We start from the raw sequence: 14,627 nt of genomic DNA, 5'->3' as shown, positions 1-14,627 counted from the left end.
ATTCCCAGTTGTTCCCAAACAGCTTTATTTCCACGGTCCTCCCACCTCGCATCACTGTGATGCATCCTAATACACAGTGACACACCGACCGCACTATTATGGCACAGATTTCTACGTTGTATGGATGATTTGTTCATGTACAAACTGACAAATGGTGGATGGATATAGCGAGGAAATAGTCCAACGTAGTTACATTCATTTCTTTCACTTAGTTGACCTCATTATTCTATATTTGCTATATGCATTTGATGGGCTTGTCAGTCGTGGTGGTTTGAGAAGTCATTAAATGAGAGAAGATCATCACAGAGGTAAACAAACAAGGCCAGACCACACAGCTAAATATTGTCCCCAACAGGTGTCTCCAAGTGTTGCACATTAATATTTTTCACTCTCCCGCACAAGACATGTTTAGACTTGAGTTGTAGCACAGGACCATGTGCTGCCTGTGGATTTACTGATTATCTGATTGAAGTAGACATCTCCTGAGCCAATGGGGAGCTGAATCATCCCTAGCTGTGTTCTTCTGATCTCACATCTTTACCTAATTCGCTCCTCACATAAAACTGCCATTCCTGGAGCTCCCCAAGGTGCAGTTTGTATCTCGCAATCAGGCAGACCTTTTGTCATGACGCGCATGAATAACTCTCTGAGTCTGAGTCATGTTCATCAAGCGTAACGCATTAAATTAGCATTTTTATAAAGCAAAAATCTATTTAAGGAGCTCTGGTGTATGATTCACATTTTTCAGATGTTTCAACCTGCTCAGATCTTCCTCCTTCTGTATTTTCTGTTAATATAATTTAATATTTATATTCTCTTTATGGGAATCCCTGTGAGGATGCCTGGCTGATGTCCGTATTAGATGGTTACTGCCGCTTATAAACATCTTTGTCTTTTCACTTTTACTCAAGCTCACACGGTCTTGTGGATACATTTCATATCAACAGCAAGCACAGCAGCAAGCAGGGCTTAATGTTTGAATAATAGTTTCTTTCACCCATAGTAGAAATAATGCAATACTGAGTTGAAGAGAGCAGGTGGCAAATGCCGTATCCTCACTGTGTTTTGGCAGTAGCTTATTTTATCTGTGGACACCACACATGATCATGAATTGTCTGTTACCATCATTCATAGTCCATAAAACTTCAAATATGCTGCACAACTCCTCTCCTGTACACCACGCTTTATTTATCTCAACAAACATATATGTGGTTTGAGGATGTTTCTGGTTTCCTTACAAAATATACCGTCCATTGATCCGTCATGTGACGTACTATATAGATCACCATTCTAAGTACACAAAACATAACTTACTTTCTTTACAAAATGCTATATTTACTCTTGTAAGGGAAATCTATAAGTAAATATAAATCACCATAAATAAGAAACATACTATAACTGTTTTTAGTTATAGAGTATTAGAGTATTCTTTGGCAAAAACAATCTTTTATCTTAACCTACCGATGGGTAAAAAGGTTGAATATTTTTCAAAACTTCCATTTCTTGATACTGTCATGACCTGGTTCAAGTGGCCACAACAAAAGGGAGAGACACCAAGAAAAAGATTCAACAAAAGATATTTATTTAAGCAAATTAAACCAAATTAAACAGATAACTGAATATTTACAATATGAGGCGTGGAAGTGGATCAATGGTGTATGTGATGCATGGGTGGTGAGTGTGTGTGTGTGTGTGTGCTGAAAGGTGCATGAAAGCAAAGTAAATAACTGAACCCACATAACCAAATCAAAAGGGAGAGGAGCAAAGCCGCAACAGCAGAGTAGAGAGTCAGTCAGAGAGAGAGCTGTGCTGCAGCCAGGACTAATGCTGCATTTCATTTACCTCAGAAGTCAGAGCTGGGAATGACGTTACACCCGAGGTGACCGCGTTCCAGTACAATAAGTCGGAAAACCATTAAAAAAAAAATAAAAAAAAAACCATAGCAAATATTGCCATTGTTAACAATACCAGTTGATAACAACATATTACGTGGTATTTTGTACATACAAACACTGTAGTTACATGTCCACACATAGAAGTTGGACAGCACTGAGTGTATGACTGATTTAATGAGACACAAATAAGACAGAAGTGCTAATAAACTGTTTATTACTACAGCTTTCACACTGTTGATGCGTGGAGCAGCCATCTTGTATTTTGAGGTTGGGGTTGGTGAGGTTCTTCCGACTTTACGAGTGGGAAATCCGACTTCAGGCGGTGTTCCAGTTGAAATTTACAAATGGGAACTCTGAAATTCCGACTTCCCAGTTCAAATGGAACGCACCATTAAATACCCTGGGAACACACTGGGGCCCTCAGGTGTTCCAGGTTAGCCAACGAACACCTGCAGAGAGCAGACAGACAGGAGACTCACACAGCAACCGCAAGATGACAGGGGTCATCACAATATTTTCAGATAACAAACAAATTTCGAAGTCGATCTAAAGGATTAGTTTGACATTTCGGGAAACACACCTTTCGGTGGAGAGTTACATAAGACAATTGATGCATCTCTCATATCTGTCTGATAAAAATTAAGCTACAGCCAGCAGCTAGTTAGCTTAGCTCAGCACAAAGACTAAAAAACAGGGGGAAGCAGCTAGCCTGGCTCTGTCCGAAGGTAACAAAATCTGTCTATCAGCACCTTTTAAAGCTTATTAATTGGCACAGTATAGCTTGTTTATTTAATCCATAAAAAAATTAAGTGTTAAAATGACAAATCGCAGATTTACAGAGGGTTATGTGTCGGACAATTTCTTGGCTTCTCGTGGTGTCTCCACTGGTTGCCTGGCAACTGCTCCGAGCCAAGAGATAGTCCAGGACATAATCCCCCGTAATACCAGGAATTGTCATTTTTACACGGTTTTGTATGGATGACTTTTTAAATACTGAGCTTTAGAGGTGCTTGTAGTAGATTTTGTTAAGGAATACATATGAGAGTGGTATCAATCTTCTCCTCTAACTCTGCTAGAAAGCAAATAAGTGTATTTCCTAAAATGTCAACGACACATCCATCCCTTCACAAAATTTCCAATTTTTCTTAAAAGAAATCCTGTTCTGTGGCTCTGTGAGAACAAATGTGATCCAGTATTCATTTTTCTTTATGTCTTCATCATTACATTTGGTTAGGTGAGTAAAGTGTGGTGAACTGGAGAAGAGTTGTGCAACATGTTTTAATTTTAATGAACTTGCATTGAAGCTCACACCGACTAAATTCTTCATAGTAAAATATATACCCGATGGGGTCACAGGGTATCAAAAATTCATGTTAACAACTTCAGTCTGACTCACACTTTTACCTGATTAGGGTGAATATCTTCGTTAGTCTGGGCCTGTAAACACTGTCATATTATTGACATAATTGTAGGAATAACACTACACTTGAAATTAGTATTATGCACTCGTAACGTTGATAGGGGCACCACCTCCATTAAGTAATTAACTAATTAGGAGGTAAAATAATTAAATCGAATTAATCAGTCTTATACCTGAAAGTCATGAACTCTGAATACAGGGACCCTCATCCTCTGATATAAAGGACTACAAATACAACAACTTGGTGATTAATCAAGATATTTATTATGAACTACTTAAGGAGTAGGGATAAATAGGGAAACACTAAGCATAATTACATATATACAATTAAAATAAGTGAGTGAATGGATGCATGAATGAATGGGTAAATTAAATTAACAAGTTATTGCCGACAGGATGAATGAATTAATGAATGAATGTTATCAAAAACAAGACAAAAACACAATGAGGGGCAATTAACTCTAAGTAAAGCTCTTTGCATCAACTCAGAGACAGAAGCATGGTAGATAGTTTTCCTACTGTTTCCGTGGTGATGAAGGGCTAATGATGAAGAACTTCCTAGACAGCACTGAGCAAGGCGAAGCAGACTTGGAGATCCTCAGTTCGCCAGAGTGACAGTCAGATGAAAAAGCTGCTGCAGGTTCAGTGAAGCACTTTGGTTCACTGCTTCTCAGGAGGATGAATCCAGTCTCAGACTAGCTGAGGCCATGTAGCGGACATACACAGCAGGGAGGTGTCCCAGTCTCTGTGCATTCAGTAGCAGACTGCTGAGTTGGATGCATGGAGCTCCACTCAGCAAAGCAGAGTGGAGCTAGACTAATCAGAAGAGTCCTTGGGAAAGTCTTTAAAAGTTTAACTACACGATAAAAATAGGAGATTACAAAAATAATATATATTCAAATGCAAATGGGTGTGACTTGGCTTGTGACTGAGGCATCTTTGCAGTCTTTTGCTTCTTAGTTGAGTCTCTTTCTGGAGCTTTCAGCTCTCAGCTGTAGGAAAAAAGAAGAGAAAGCCCAAAATGCATGGACAGCTATCACAGCTGATAAGGCTGAGAGAGAACAGAAGAAGTAGCAGAAGTCAGCAAGCCAGGAAAAAAAGCAGAAGAGCAACAGCCGCCTGACTAAGAGTTATAAACGTTTTTACAGTCTAGGAGGCGTATTTTGAGAGAAAGAGGATCCTTGGCACTCGTTTTAGGGACCACATTGATTACTAATTAATTCTTTTTTGTGGAGAGAAAACTGACCCTCAAATAAATGGGAATTATTTTATTCTTATAGAATATTTGAAGACTATACATGCTTGCAAATTGAATACTCACTCATTCTGTCGTCAGTGTTGACACTGATCATGGGAACAAGTGAGAAGCACTTAAAAATTTTAATATTGATTAACCAAATAAAATACAGAATAAAATTAATAAATCTTATTTTCCTAATCTGTAATTAAATCTATTAAGAAAGCATTATCCAAGCAATAGAACCACAGCTAAATGGTACATTTACACATAAAACACTTATATCCGATAAATCAAATGCAATAATATGTGTGACTTATAATTAATTAATGTTGAAGCAGAGTTTGAATCTCCATAATAAACTGACTAAATTGTTCTAAACACATCAACAATTAAAATCGGTTAGATATGTCCAGATACATATTTTTTAGTGGCATTTCTGACCAATTCAGACACTTAATGTGCATAAAAGAAAAAGAGAGGAGGAGAGGGACACTCAGAGAGGAATGTGGGCTTCCCTCAAATTTACGATTTAAGAGAAGTGAGTGAGTGGGGAATAGTTCATCCAGGTTGGAGCAGTCTGTTTGTATCTGAAAAGAGAAACAAAGTCGTTCATTTCCCAAACTGTTTTGTTCATTTTCTCTCGTGGCTGGTTTGAAAGAAGGTTGGGTTTTTAGTTCTGTCCAATGTTTACTTGACATCCTTATGCCTTTAGGTCAGAGGTCATTGGGTCTGTGCACGTACACAGAAAGACTGTTTGGCCAAAAGGAATCATAATGTTTTTGAAAGAATTAAACTTTTCTTCTGTTCCTGAGTTCATTATCCTACATAATACGCATCTTTTGTGTCTTTGTGCATGTTTGTGACCGTGTGTGTTTTTCTTTTTCTGTCAGCTGAAAAACTCTCTGAAGAATGATCTGTGTCTGGACCAGGGGCCTGACAATGACAACGTCCCCATCCTGTATCTCTGTCACGGGATGACGCCTCAGGTTAGAGCACCCTTAAGCCCCCTCTCTCTCTCTCTCTCTCTCTCTGCACCACTGTTTCATGCGGTGTGTGTCATATAGTGAGATTTAATATATCACCTCCATATTTTATCTTCATTTTGGGTTTTTCTTATTCAATAAAACCTGTTCGATCGTGAAGAAAAATAAATCACCTTTCCTGTGCTTTCAGATTGGATCAAACTCAGTAACTTTACCTCATAAAACAGGATCAGCTTTTCTATTTTTCCCTTTACTGCAACAGTCCTCTGTGTTTTTAAATACGTCTCCATTTTTCATACACCGTCATTTAGAGATAACTTGTCCCAACTGAATCCAGCTCAGAAAAAAATGCAACATTATTGATGAAACTATGTAAAATGTTATATTGTGATTAAGTTAGACTGCACCAGGTTTCTACAAAAGCTGAAATGAAAACTTGTTTCTGTGTCCAGCTTTCTTCAGTTTAATGTCACGCTTAAAAATTTTTTTACTTTCTTATTATCTCATTCACACAGACATTTAAAAGAGAAAAAATTTAACAGCTTGCTCTACTTTTTTGTGTCACATTCATCAGTCATTTCAGTAATGCTCTTTAAAGTGTACCTTTGGACTACTTGTTCAGATAATATCTCAGCACAAATAACAGGAAGTTTAAATGCCCTCAAATGTTAGCACAGCTTGATTATCATTTATTTTCTCCGGCCTCATCCAGCTCCTATCGATCCCGTCATCCTATTACGTCTGAGCAGATTGTTTTCAGAGATTGTTTAACCTTGCTGTGACAGTCGTAAACTTGTCTTATAGAGTGAAGCTTGATCTCACATTATCCTTCTCAAGTCAAATGAATCTATTGAACATGTTTCACACTCATTACCCCAGTATTGATATTTATACCACCGAGCAAATTAAAACTGATGTAGGAGAATGTTTTAATAAGAAATCTTGTGGTTTCCTTAATAAATTCAACAGAAATCATTTCACAATGTGTACAGCCTTTTCTCAGACCCAAATAACTTTAAAACTTGCAAATTATTAATTGTTATATGCTATAAATCTTCCATAAATCCAGGCACGACAAACAAAGGATTGAGAGTAGCGCCACATTTCTAATAAGATTACGGATCTCCTCGGCAAGACAAATCTAGTTTGCTCTATTTTTATGTTTCAGCGTTACATCATCGAGTGGAATTAGTCCCTGCTTTGCCTGTATGATTATACACACACATAAACAATTACAAATATTTGCTGTAATCAGTCAAAATGTGTCATAGTAAATGGCAACTTCTTTTCACTGATGCTTGCTTTTGGAGAGTTAGTTTGAATGCAGTACATCAACGTGCTAAAAGAAAATTGCACAGGCACACATGAAAGGACAAAGCTTACAATCCGACACACGGCTGACATTACAAGAGCGTGTTGTCAGCAAACATACAGTACAGCAGCACTTCAGCACAAGCAGGAGTAAAACATACCGACATAAACACTGCAACAATGGAAACCATAGTCACATACAGCCTGGCAGCCTGCGCCGCTCCAAAAAAAATGAGCAGCACTGACAAAATAAAAAATCACACTCATCAGACTGTTTAGCATCTTGTGTGAAGGAGGCAGTTTGGGCGTTATCAGACAAATAAGATTAGAGTAAGAGAAGGATAAGAGTAAAAGTAAGACAGGCAGCAGAATAACCAAACATGGACCTGATATTTGTTCAATGAAAGAAAATATCTTGGGGTGATTTGACAGCTGATGGGGTTTGCTGAATGAGAGACAATCCTTCTCCAGCTCCTGAAATGTATAGAGTCCCTGTTAAATCCTTTCCCTTCTACTCAATTTTACTCTGATATAAATCTAACTCCCATGTCTTCTTCTTGTATCTCCAACAGTTCTACAAATGTAATCCTCCCTTTTACTTTTGTTGTTAGTTTGTTTAAAACTGCATATTTCATCAATTTCCCATCCTATTTCTATTTTTAACATCATGTACATCACTTGATTTATCACTCTGTATGAACTGCATCAAACTAAGACCACTGTTCTACCAATAAACTCTGAGAACTGCTGTAGATATAATCGACAAACTCACTCTCTCATCCTCAAACCGCTGAGCCTTTTCCTTTTTGCATACAGAATGGGCCTTTCCTGCTTTATTCCTACAAATTTTCAGTTTCAATCAGCTAAATATGGGCAAACAACTGCCCTTGAAAAAATAATTAGGAGGGATTCGATCAGAGACAATTATTTGGGTTTTCTCCCCAATCCTGAGTTAATAATTAGCTTCTTTTGTGTGTCCTGCCATGTCTTTCTTTGTCCTTCATTCAGTCAGTAAGCATACCTAGTGTATGTAAATCAACTTCATATATGTCTCTTTTCCACCCAAAGACAACCCAGGAGCAAGCCACATATATTTATAACCTGTATGACCATATGCAGCTCTGGTAGGGCCATTATCTAAATGTCAACCACTGCAATCTGAATGCACAGTGCAGTCACCACGTTCACCGCAGGATGTGTTGTTCTCACAGAATGTGTACTACACCAGTACTCAGCAGCTCCACATCGGGCTGCTCAGTCCCACCGTTGACGACGATGACAACAAGTGCCTGGTGGATGTGAACAGCAGACCACGCCTCATCGAGTGCAGCTATGCCGCAGACAAACGCATGAAGCTCCACTGGCTCTTCACTCAGGTGAAAACACAGGACACAGCTCATAACATACACATCACATGGTCAGGGGGAGCTATAGGTCAAAAAAACACAAAGTCAATACTAAGTTCTTAGTTTATATTCAGCTTCAGTTCAGGTAATTTATTTAATGTGACAGGAAAGCCAACTGTGGAGGTGGCTGTAAATCATGCAAGTGGTTTAATTTACTGTTTGACTGGAGTTCCCCACAATCCTGCATCTCATTTAAACATGAAGACTCATTGAAACTTAATGATTGTCTTTCTTCATTAGCGGCTGTATGCCTGCAAACTATTTTGCCAGAACAAGCAGCAACCTCACAAAATGCCCCATGACAGTGGGTGGATTGGATTCCCTGCATGCTTTGATTTGAGCTCAAAATACCTCATATTGTTGTCTGCTATGCTGTCATTTCAGAGTTAATTATACATTTTTGTTCCTCTTTTATCGAAATATGTGTAAAATTTTAAATATGCTTTGTGTTAGAGGCTTGTTATAACAAGTGCAATATTCTTTCAACCATGTTAAACAGGTGACTCCCTCTACGGTGTGTCAATGTGGCTTTTACAGCGTAATGGGCACCAAGTGTGAGAAGGTTTCATATGCTTGAACTCATATGTCACATATCCTCACCCTGAACTCTAAGTGGTTATTTTAGTTAACGTTGTATAATTTAGTAAGTAAGATAGAGACATATCAGCAAGGCTGGAGCATATCATGTCTCTGAAATATGGCATCAATTATTTACAGTTTTGACTGCACATGTGCCAAGTGTCAAGCTTAGGCAGATATAGTGTAGATTACCTTGATGCAGCTGTGACAACTTTGGAGAGCACAACAGTGTACAAATTAGAGATATGGATCTTTTTTTTATCTTAATTCAAATGTTGCACCTTTCTGCACAAAGCCTGATTAACTGAAGATATCCTTTATCTCTACCCAGTGATTTATAAAACATTTGCTTGACTTCCTTCAGCTACTGAAACGGCCTCTCATTAACCACAAAAAAGTGATTCTGATAAGATTTGATTTGTGGAAGAAATTAAATATGTGCTCGCATGTACAGCTTAGTCAAGTGTCTTGGCAGGTGTTAGAAAGGCCGTCAAGAGATTCCTGATTGGAAAAGCAAACATGCTCAGTGGGTGGGACTGTATATTTTGGTTTGCTTATGTGTTTTGTGGGTACGTGTGGGGGATTTTTTTGTAACAAATACCTATTGTTCTGTACTGTATGCTCACATACACATTTATCAGCCAACAGCTGGAGGACCAAGACGCTATCAGAATTTGTAAAATTCAAAGCTGTTTTTATCAGTACAAGTTCCAGATTTGAAGGGATTGTGGGTTTTACTGGTTACAACCCTAATCTCAGATTTGTTCAGCAGTTCATAAAGGTCTGGTGTTGTTCTGATCGACAGCTGTTTCTCCAGGTTGAAGAGACAATCAGAGATCAATCAGAGCTTTGTTGGCAGGATAAGAATGGGGATGTTGTCGTCTTCTACCAGAGCCAGAAAATAGCTATATCCATGAGAAATAGTGACAGAAAAATGACTACATGGTGGCAAGTATAGATGAGCTGTACAAGTTGTTATAAGTGGACTAACAAATTTATAACATTACAACAAAAAAAAAACATGAGCATCTCCAAGCAACCACTACTGCAGCTACCATTTCAACTGAAAATGACACTGGCAGGACAGATACATCAATCGCTGCTGATTGGTTAGGGCAAAACAAAATAGAATAAACCCCAAAATAAAAACGCCTAATGATGTCAGGCTGTCACTGCAACAAAATGGCAATTCAGTCTGAAAATTAGGCTACTCTGCCAAGTTTGTCACATAACGTGGAGCTGCTCTGTCCTCTGAATGAAATAACCATTTGGCACAGCATTTGGGATTCTGCAGTCAACACCTAGACTGTAATGTCATTCTGAATTTGAAATATATTGTAGCGTCCTTCAGTAAGACAATGACGGGATAACACCTGGTTCACAAACAATTTATTTACCTTCAGTACGCAGGCTGCTGTGTCAGTCAGTTACATATCAATAAAAAGAGCATCCTGGTGACACAAAAAAGGCAATCTTATTTTTTATTTTTTTATACAGGTTTCCTACCTGAAAATTAACATAAAATATTTGTTGTATGGCCTCCCTCAGCCGATAGAGCTGCTCAGTTGTGATGGGGATGGTTTAGAATATAGAAATGTCATCATTTCAGTTGTTCACTCGTTCACAGTTCAGATGAAAGTTGGTGTACCCAGAGTTTGGATTAAAAAAACACAGTATCTTACACAGATCTGGCTTTATAATACACTTTAATTTTTAAACACTTTAATTGCTCCACACACTGACCTTATGAATTGGCTCAAGACATCCCTACATACTGGTCCATAAATGCCCACTTCCATATAAATCTGTTCTAAAAAATGTCTGTTTGACCTCCGACAGACTAGACGTATCTGGAAATACAAAAAGAATAATTTGGGCCACATTCTATACAGCCTGTCTAATTCTTCAGTCTTTTTCTTCCCACTGCCCTCTGTATGGCTCTTATTGGAAAGAGCTCTCTCCTCACTGTTAAAGGCCTCGTCTTCAGTCACTTGCCCTTTGTCAGTGCTGACACTGTAATGAGAAAATCCTGCCTCATTTCATCAGGACATGCTGAAATATTTTCACTGTGCTGATGTGCTCACTCTTTTCAGATTCTGGTGACAGCTGTCATATTAATGTTTGCAAATGGTTGGACTTTACTACCTTTTGCGCTAAAAGGTTTTGTTCTTCCTCCAGGCTCCACATTCCTCATCCCCTCATAATTTAAATATTTCTTGTCTTTTAAGTAATTGACTTTAAACTATATTGAAATGGCTCTGAAACTTGAATTGAGGTCTTCGTGACCTTTATGACTTTGTTTCAAGCTCTCTTCCACCTCAACACTAGATCTTTTGTCTCCGATCTGTCTGTCATATTTCTGTGTCTTGTTTTCCTCTTTTGAACAGTGGTGTTGGCTGGACTGTTAACCATCAGGGGCTGAGTCCAGATTCTTCTCCATCAAAGAACTTTTAGAAACGTACTTCTACATAGACTTTTTCTTACATGGGAGCGCTACAAATTGTTTAAAAAAGGTGAAAATTGGAGAAACAAGGGAGGGTTTAGATTTGATTTACCATATAATCTGCCACTTGAATGTCTCAAACCAAAATGAGCGTCATATCAGACACCTGCTACCATTAGTACTATGCCTACATGATGGAAAATCCTCAAAACCCATAATACAATGGCAATTTCACGAATGAGGGTTGAAAACGGCTAACTACTCAAAGTGACTGAGTAAACTTAATTATTTCATAATTTTAACCATAATTTCGTTGCAAAACTTGCCCCAGGTGTTATTGCTGTTTGTAGGACTACCAGACCGATAAAATATAACATTTTTTGGCTAAGACAAGACTAGGCTAGTTAGTGTCACTAACCAAGGGGAGGCACATCTAAGCTATCATTGCTAACGGTTTAGCTGGCTACAGTGCAATGCAAAGTATATTAGCTGTATGTAACTTATGCTCTGCTCATTTCATAAAAACAAAGTCTAAATGTCTCTCAATTAACTCATAGAGACATTTACACACCTTGTTTTCCTGGCTCAGCATTAGAGGATGTTTGTGCCACTGCTTCAGCTTCAACCCCTTTACCAGTAAAAAATCTTCATATATCCCTTTGTTCCTCACACTGACTGACTGTGTGAGCTAGCGTTTGTCATAGTGACCCCATCAAATGAAGAACTGACAGAAACCTGCCAGCCAATAATCACGAGTATTTCCTATAAACCCTCTCTGATTGGTCTCTGTTCTGTTCACTTGAAGACACAAAATTACAACACCGCTGTCGTCTTTAGTGACAGCCTGCTCAAAGTAAAGAATTATTCGAGGCTAAAGAAAAAATCTTTGTTCAAAATCCCAGGCCAAGTGACACCCATGCTTTTGAGTCAATCTTTTCATCCAGTATATTCGCTCAAAATCTTTGCCCTGCTAGGAACAAAAGTGAATGATTTCTCTGGCAATAGCGTTGTTGTGCCTTGAAACCATGTTGATGTTATCTGGTGGGCGCAATGTAGATGGTAGTGTGAATCAGCCAAAACACCCAGAGCTTATGGCGCATCAGCAGCTCACATCCATATCCATTCACAGCAGTGTGGGTTTAAAGGAAGCAAGTTATATTGTGCACACAAATTGTTCTTCTGAAGCGCAGCACAATTTTAACCGGCCTGCTTTTATCTTTTCAGGGAGGATCCATTCAGAACAGGAAATCAAAGAGATGCCTAGAGCTGGTAGCAAGCAGTGACAATGAGTTCGGCTACCAACTGGCTCTGCAGAAATGCACCGGACAGAAATGGTTCATCACAAACGTGCTGTTTAGCAGTTCCTTATGATTGTCTGCTGAAAGGAGCACTGGAGCGAATAGCACACCGGACTTGATGGAGTTGCTTCTTTTGTGTGCACATGTGTATGCGCGTGTGTGTGCGTAGAGTGTGTCTGTGTGTGTAAGAATACAATACAGGAGTCAGAGAGGATGAGCGATGCATGGTTGAACATGTTCATTTTGAGCACCACAGTGTACTCTGATGAGCAGTCGACATCACATCGTAAATGTTAAACATTTTATTTTGCCTACAGGATCAGCCATAGTTGGCGGATATTTTGCATTGCCAGATTTGCCAAGGTAGTATATTTAGTATATTTTGTGGTAAATACAGTACAGTCAGATTTTCGTTGACTTAAAAGATGTAATGGGTCCAATATGTTTTTCTACTTTGTTCATAATTGCTACTGTGTAGCATGCTTTCTGAACCTGTCCCTGCTATAATTATTTAATTTAGTGTCTCAGGTTTGTAGGTTTATTATGCGATTCAGCTGTACAGTTGTGGGAAAATGTTGGAATAAATCTGAAAATTATAGATTATTTTCTAAATGTACATATCCCAAATATTTGTAATATATAACAGTAAAATAACTGATGTAAACTATTGATTGCAAGTGTCCTTTTTCATGTGTTATTTAAGGCACAATCTGTGATTCAAATCTTAACAAAAGAGTCGCCTCATCATTGAAATTGCAGGACTGGAAGAACATCTTCACCAATTTGACAACACATATGCAGCATAATAAAACATTCTGCATATAAAAAACTCCACCAAAAACAGAAACACATTTAAAAATTCAGACAGCACAGCCAAAAACAAACAAATACAGAAACGCTGCAGGTTTCACAGCACAGAGTAAAATTAAAAATAAAATTGATAAACACAACTGGGCAATCAAGTTGTAGCTATGATTTGTGGCTCATGGAGTTAACTTGTGATGAAGGCTGTTAGCCAGGACATCATACTGTACGCAATAGAAGTCTGCAATAATATATGAATAATGAAATCAGAATGTTTTAACAAAATAATCTTAATTTTAAAATTGTGTTAGTTAAAGGGGCTGATTTTACACACCAAAGTATGTTTACAGGTTTTGGGGTACACTACTGCATATGTGAAAAAAGGTGTATAAAGCTTTCTGTGGCTCCAGGGGGAACTGTGTGCTGTCTAGCCTCAATTTATGTCACTTGAGGCAACATTAGTAAGGGTCTGAAGACTTCAAACTTTAATAATGAAAAAAATCTGGAGGTGGGGTTAGAAAGAGGTGAGGTTACCAGACCTCTGTAGCTTCTTATCTGTAGTTGGTCCTTATCGCTAGTGGCTATGTTAGAAACTACTAGCATAACACATGCAAGTCGAGTGAATCAAATCAGAGTTACATTGTGGGTAAGGTAGGTGCCAGGTTTTGACAAGGAAGAGGAATGCATGGAGTTTTTAAAAAGATATCTGGTTCTGTTCACCTTTTTTTTTTTAAGCTATCCATTTTGAGTCCGACAAACGTACAGAAGTGCAAAAACTTGTGGAGTACCCCTTTAAGTACATGTTTCTTTATTTGTGTTTTTTTTCTTATGCTGCATGTGTTGTGTCAAATTGGTTTGTCAAATGTTTTCCCCATTTGTATGTTTTCTTTTGCCGCAGTGTGTTGCACTCTGAAGGCCACCGCAGATTTGACCTTTACAAAGGAACCTTGTATTGAACAATGTAAACAGATGCACACACACGGCATTCAGAAAGCAAAGAGTCATGGAAGTGATGTAGTCAGTTTGTAATGACAAATGCAGTGGCAGAAGCTGAGAAACAGGACTGCTCTCTGATATGTCTGTTGTGTGCACCTGGGGAGGAGACAAGTGGCACAGTCTGTTTTCAACACGCCAGTCCTCATTACCATCCACATTCAAGCAGAGCTCGGCAAACCATGGCATTAAATATACATGGAAACCCACTTTCATCAAAGGGACCTCCCTCACTAACACATCTTAATATATGCA

General features: G+C 38.4%; 1 protein-coding gene across 1 annotated transcript in view; it reads left to right on the top strand.

Moving 5' to 3' along the window:
* The window catches only part of galnt18b (UDP-N-acetyl-alpha-D-galactosamine:polypeptide N-acetylgalactosaminyltransferase 18b), an 84,318-nt gene extending 71,077 nt beyond the window's left edge, over positions 1 to 13,241 (top strand). The window contains exons 10-12 of the mRNA XM_067588711.1: positions 5,446 to 5,541; positions 8,061 to 8,225; positions 12,502 to 13,241. Coding sequence (XP_067444812.1) covers positions 5,446 to 5,541; positions 8,061 to 8,225; positions 12,502 to 12,648 — 408 coding nt within the window. The 3' untranslated portion in view covers positions 12,649 to 13,241. The remainder of the gene's footprint in view (positions 1 to 5,445; positions 5,542 to 8,060; positions 8,226 to 12,501) is intronic.
* Positions 13,242 to 14,627: the final 1,386 nt, after the last annotated feature.

This window comes from Thunnus thynnus, chromosome 1 (genome assembly GCF_963924715.1).
Source record: "Thunnus thynnus chromosome 1, fThuThy2.1, whole genome shotgun sequence".
Taxonomy (NCBI): Eukaryota; Metazoa; Chordata; class Actinopteri; order Scombriformes; family Scombridae; genus Thunnus; species Thunnus thynnus.
This window is presented reverse-complemented; position numbering and strand designations above follow the sequence as displayed.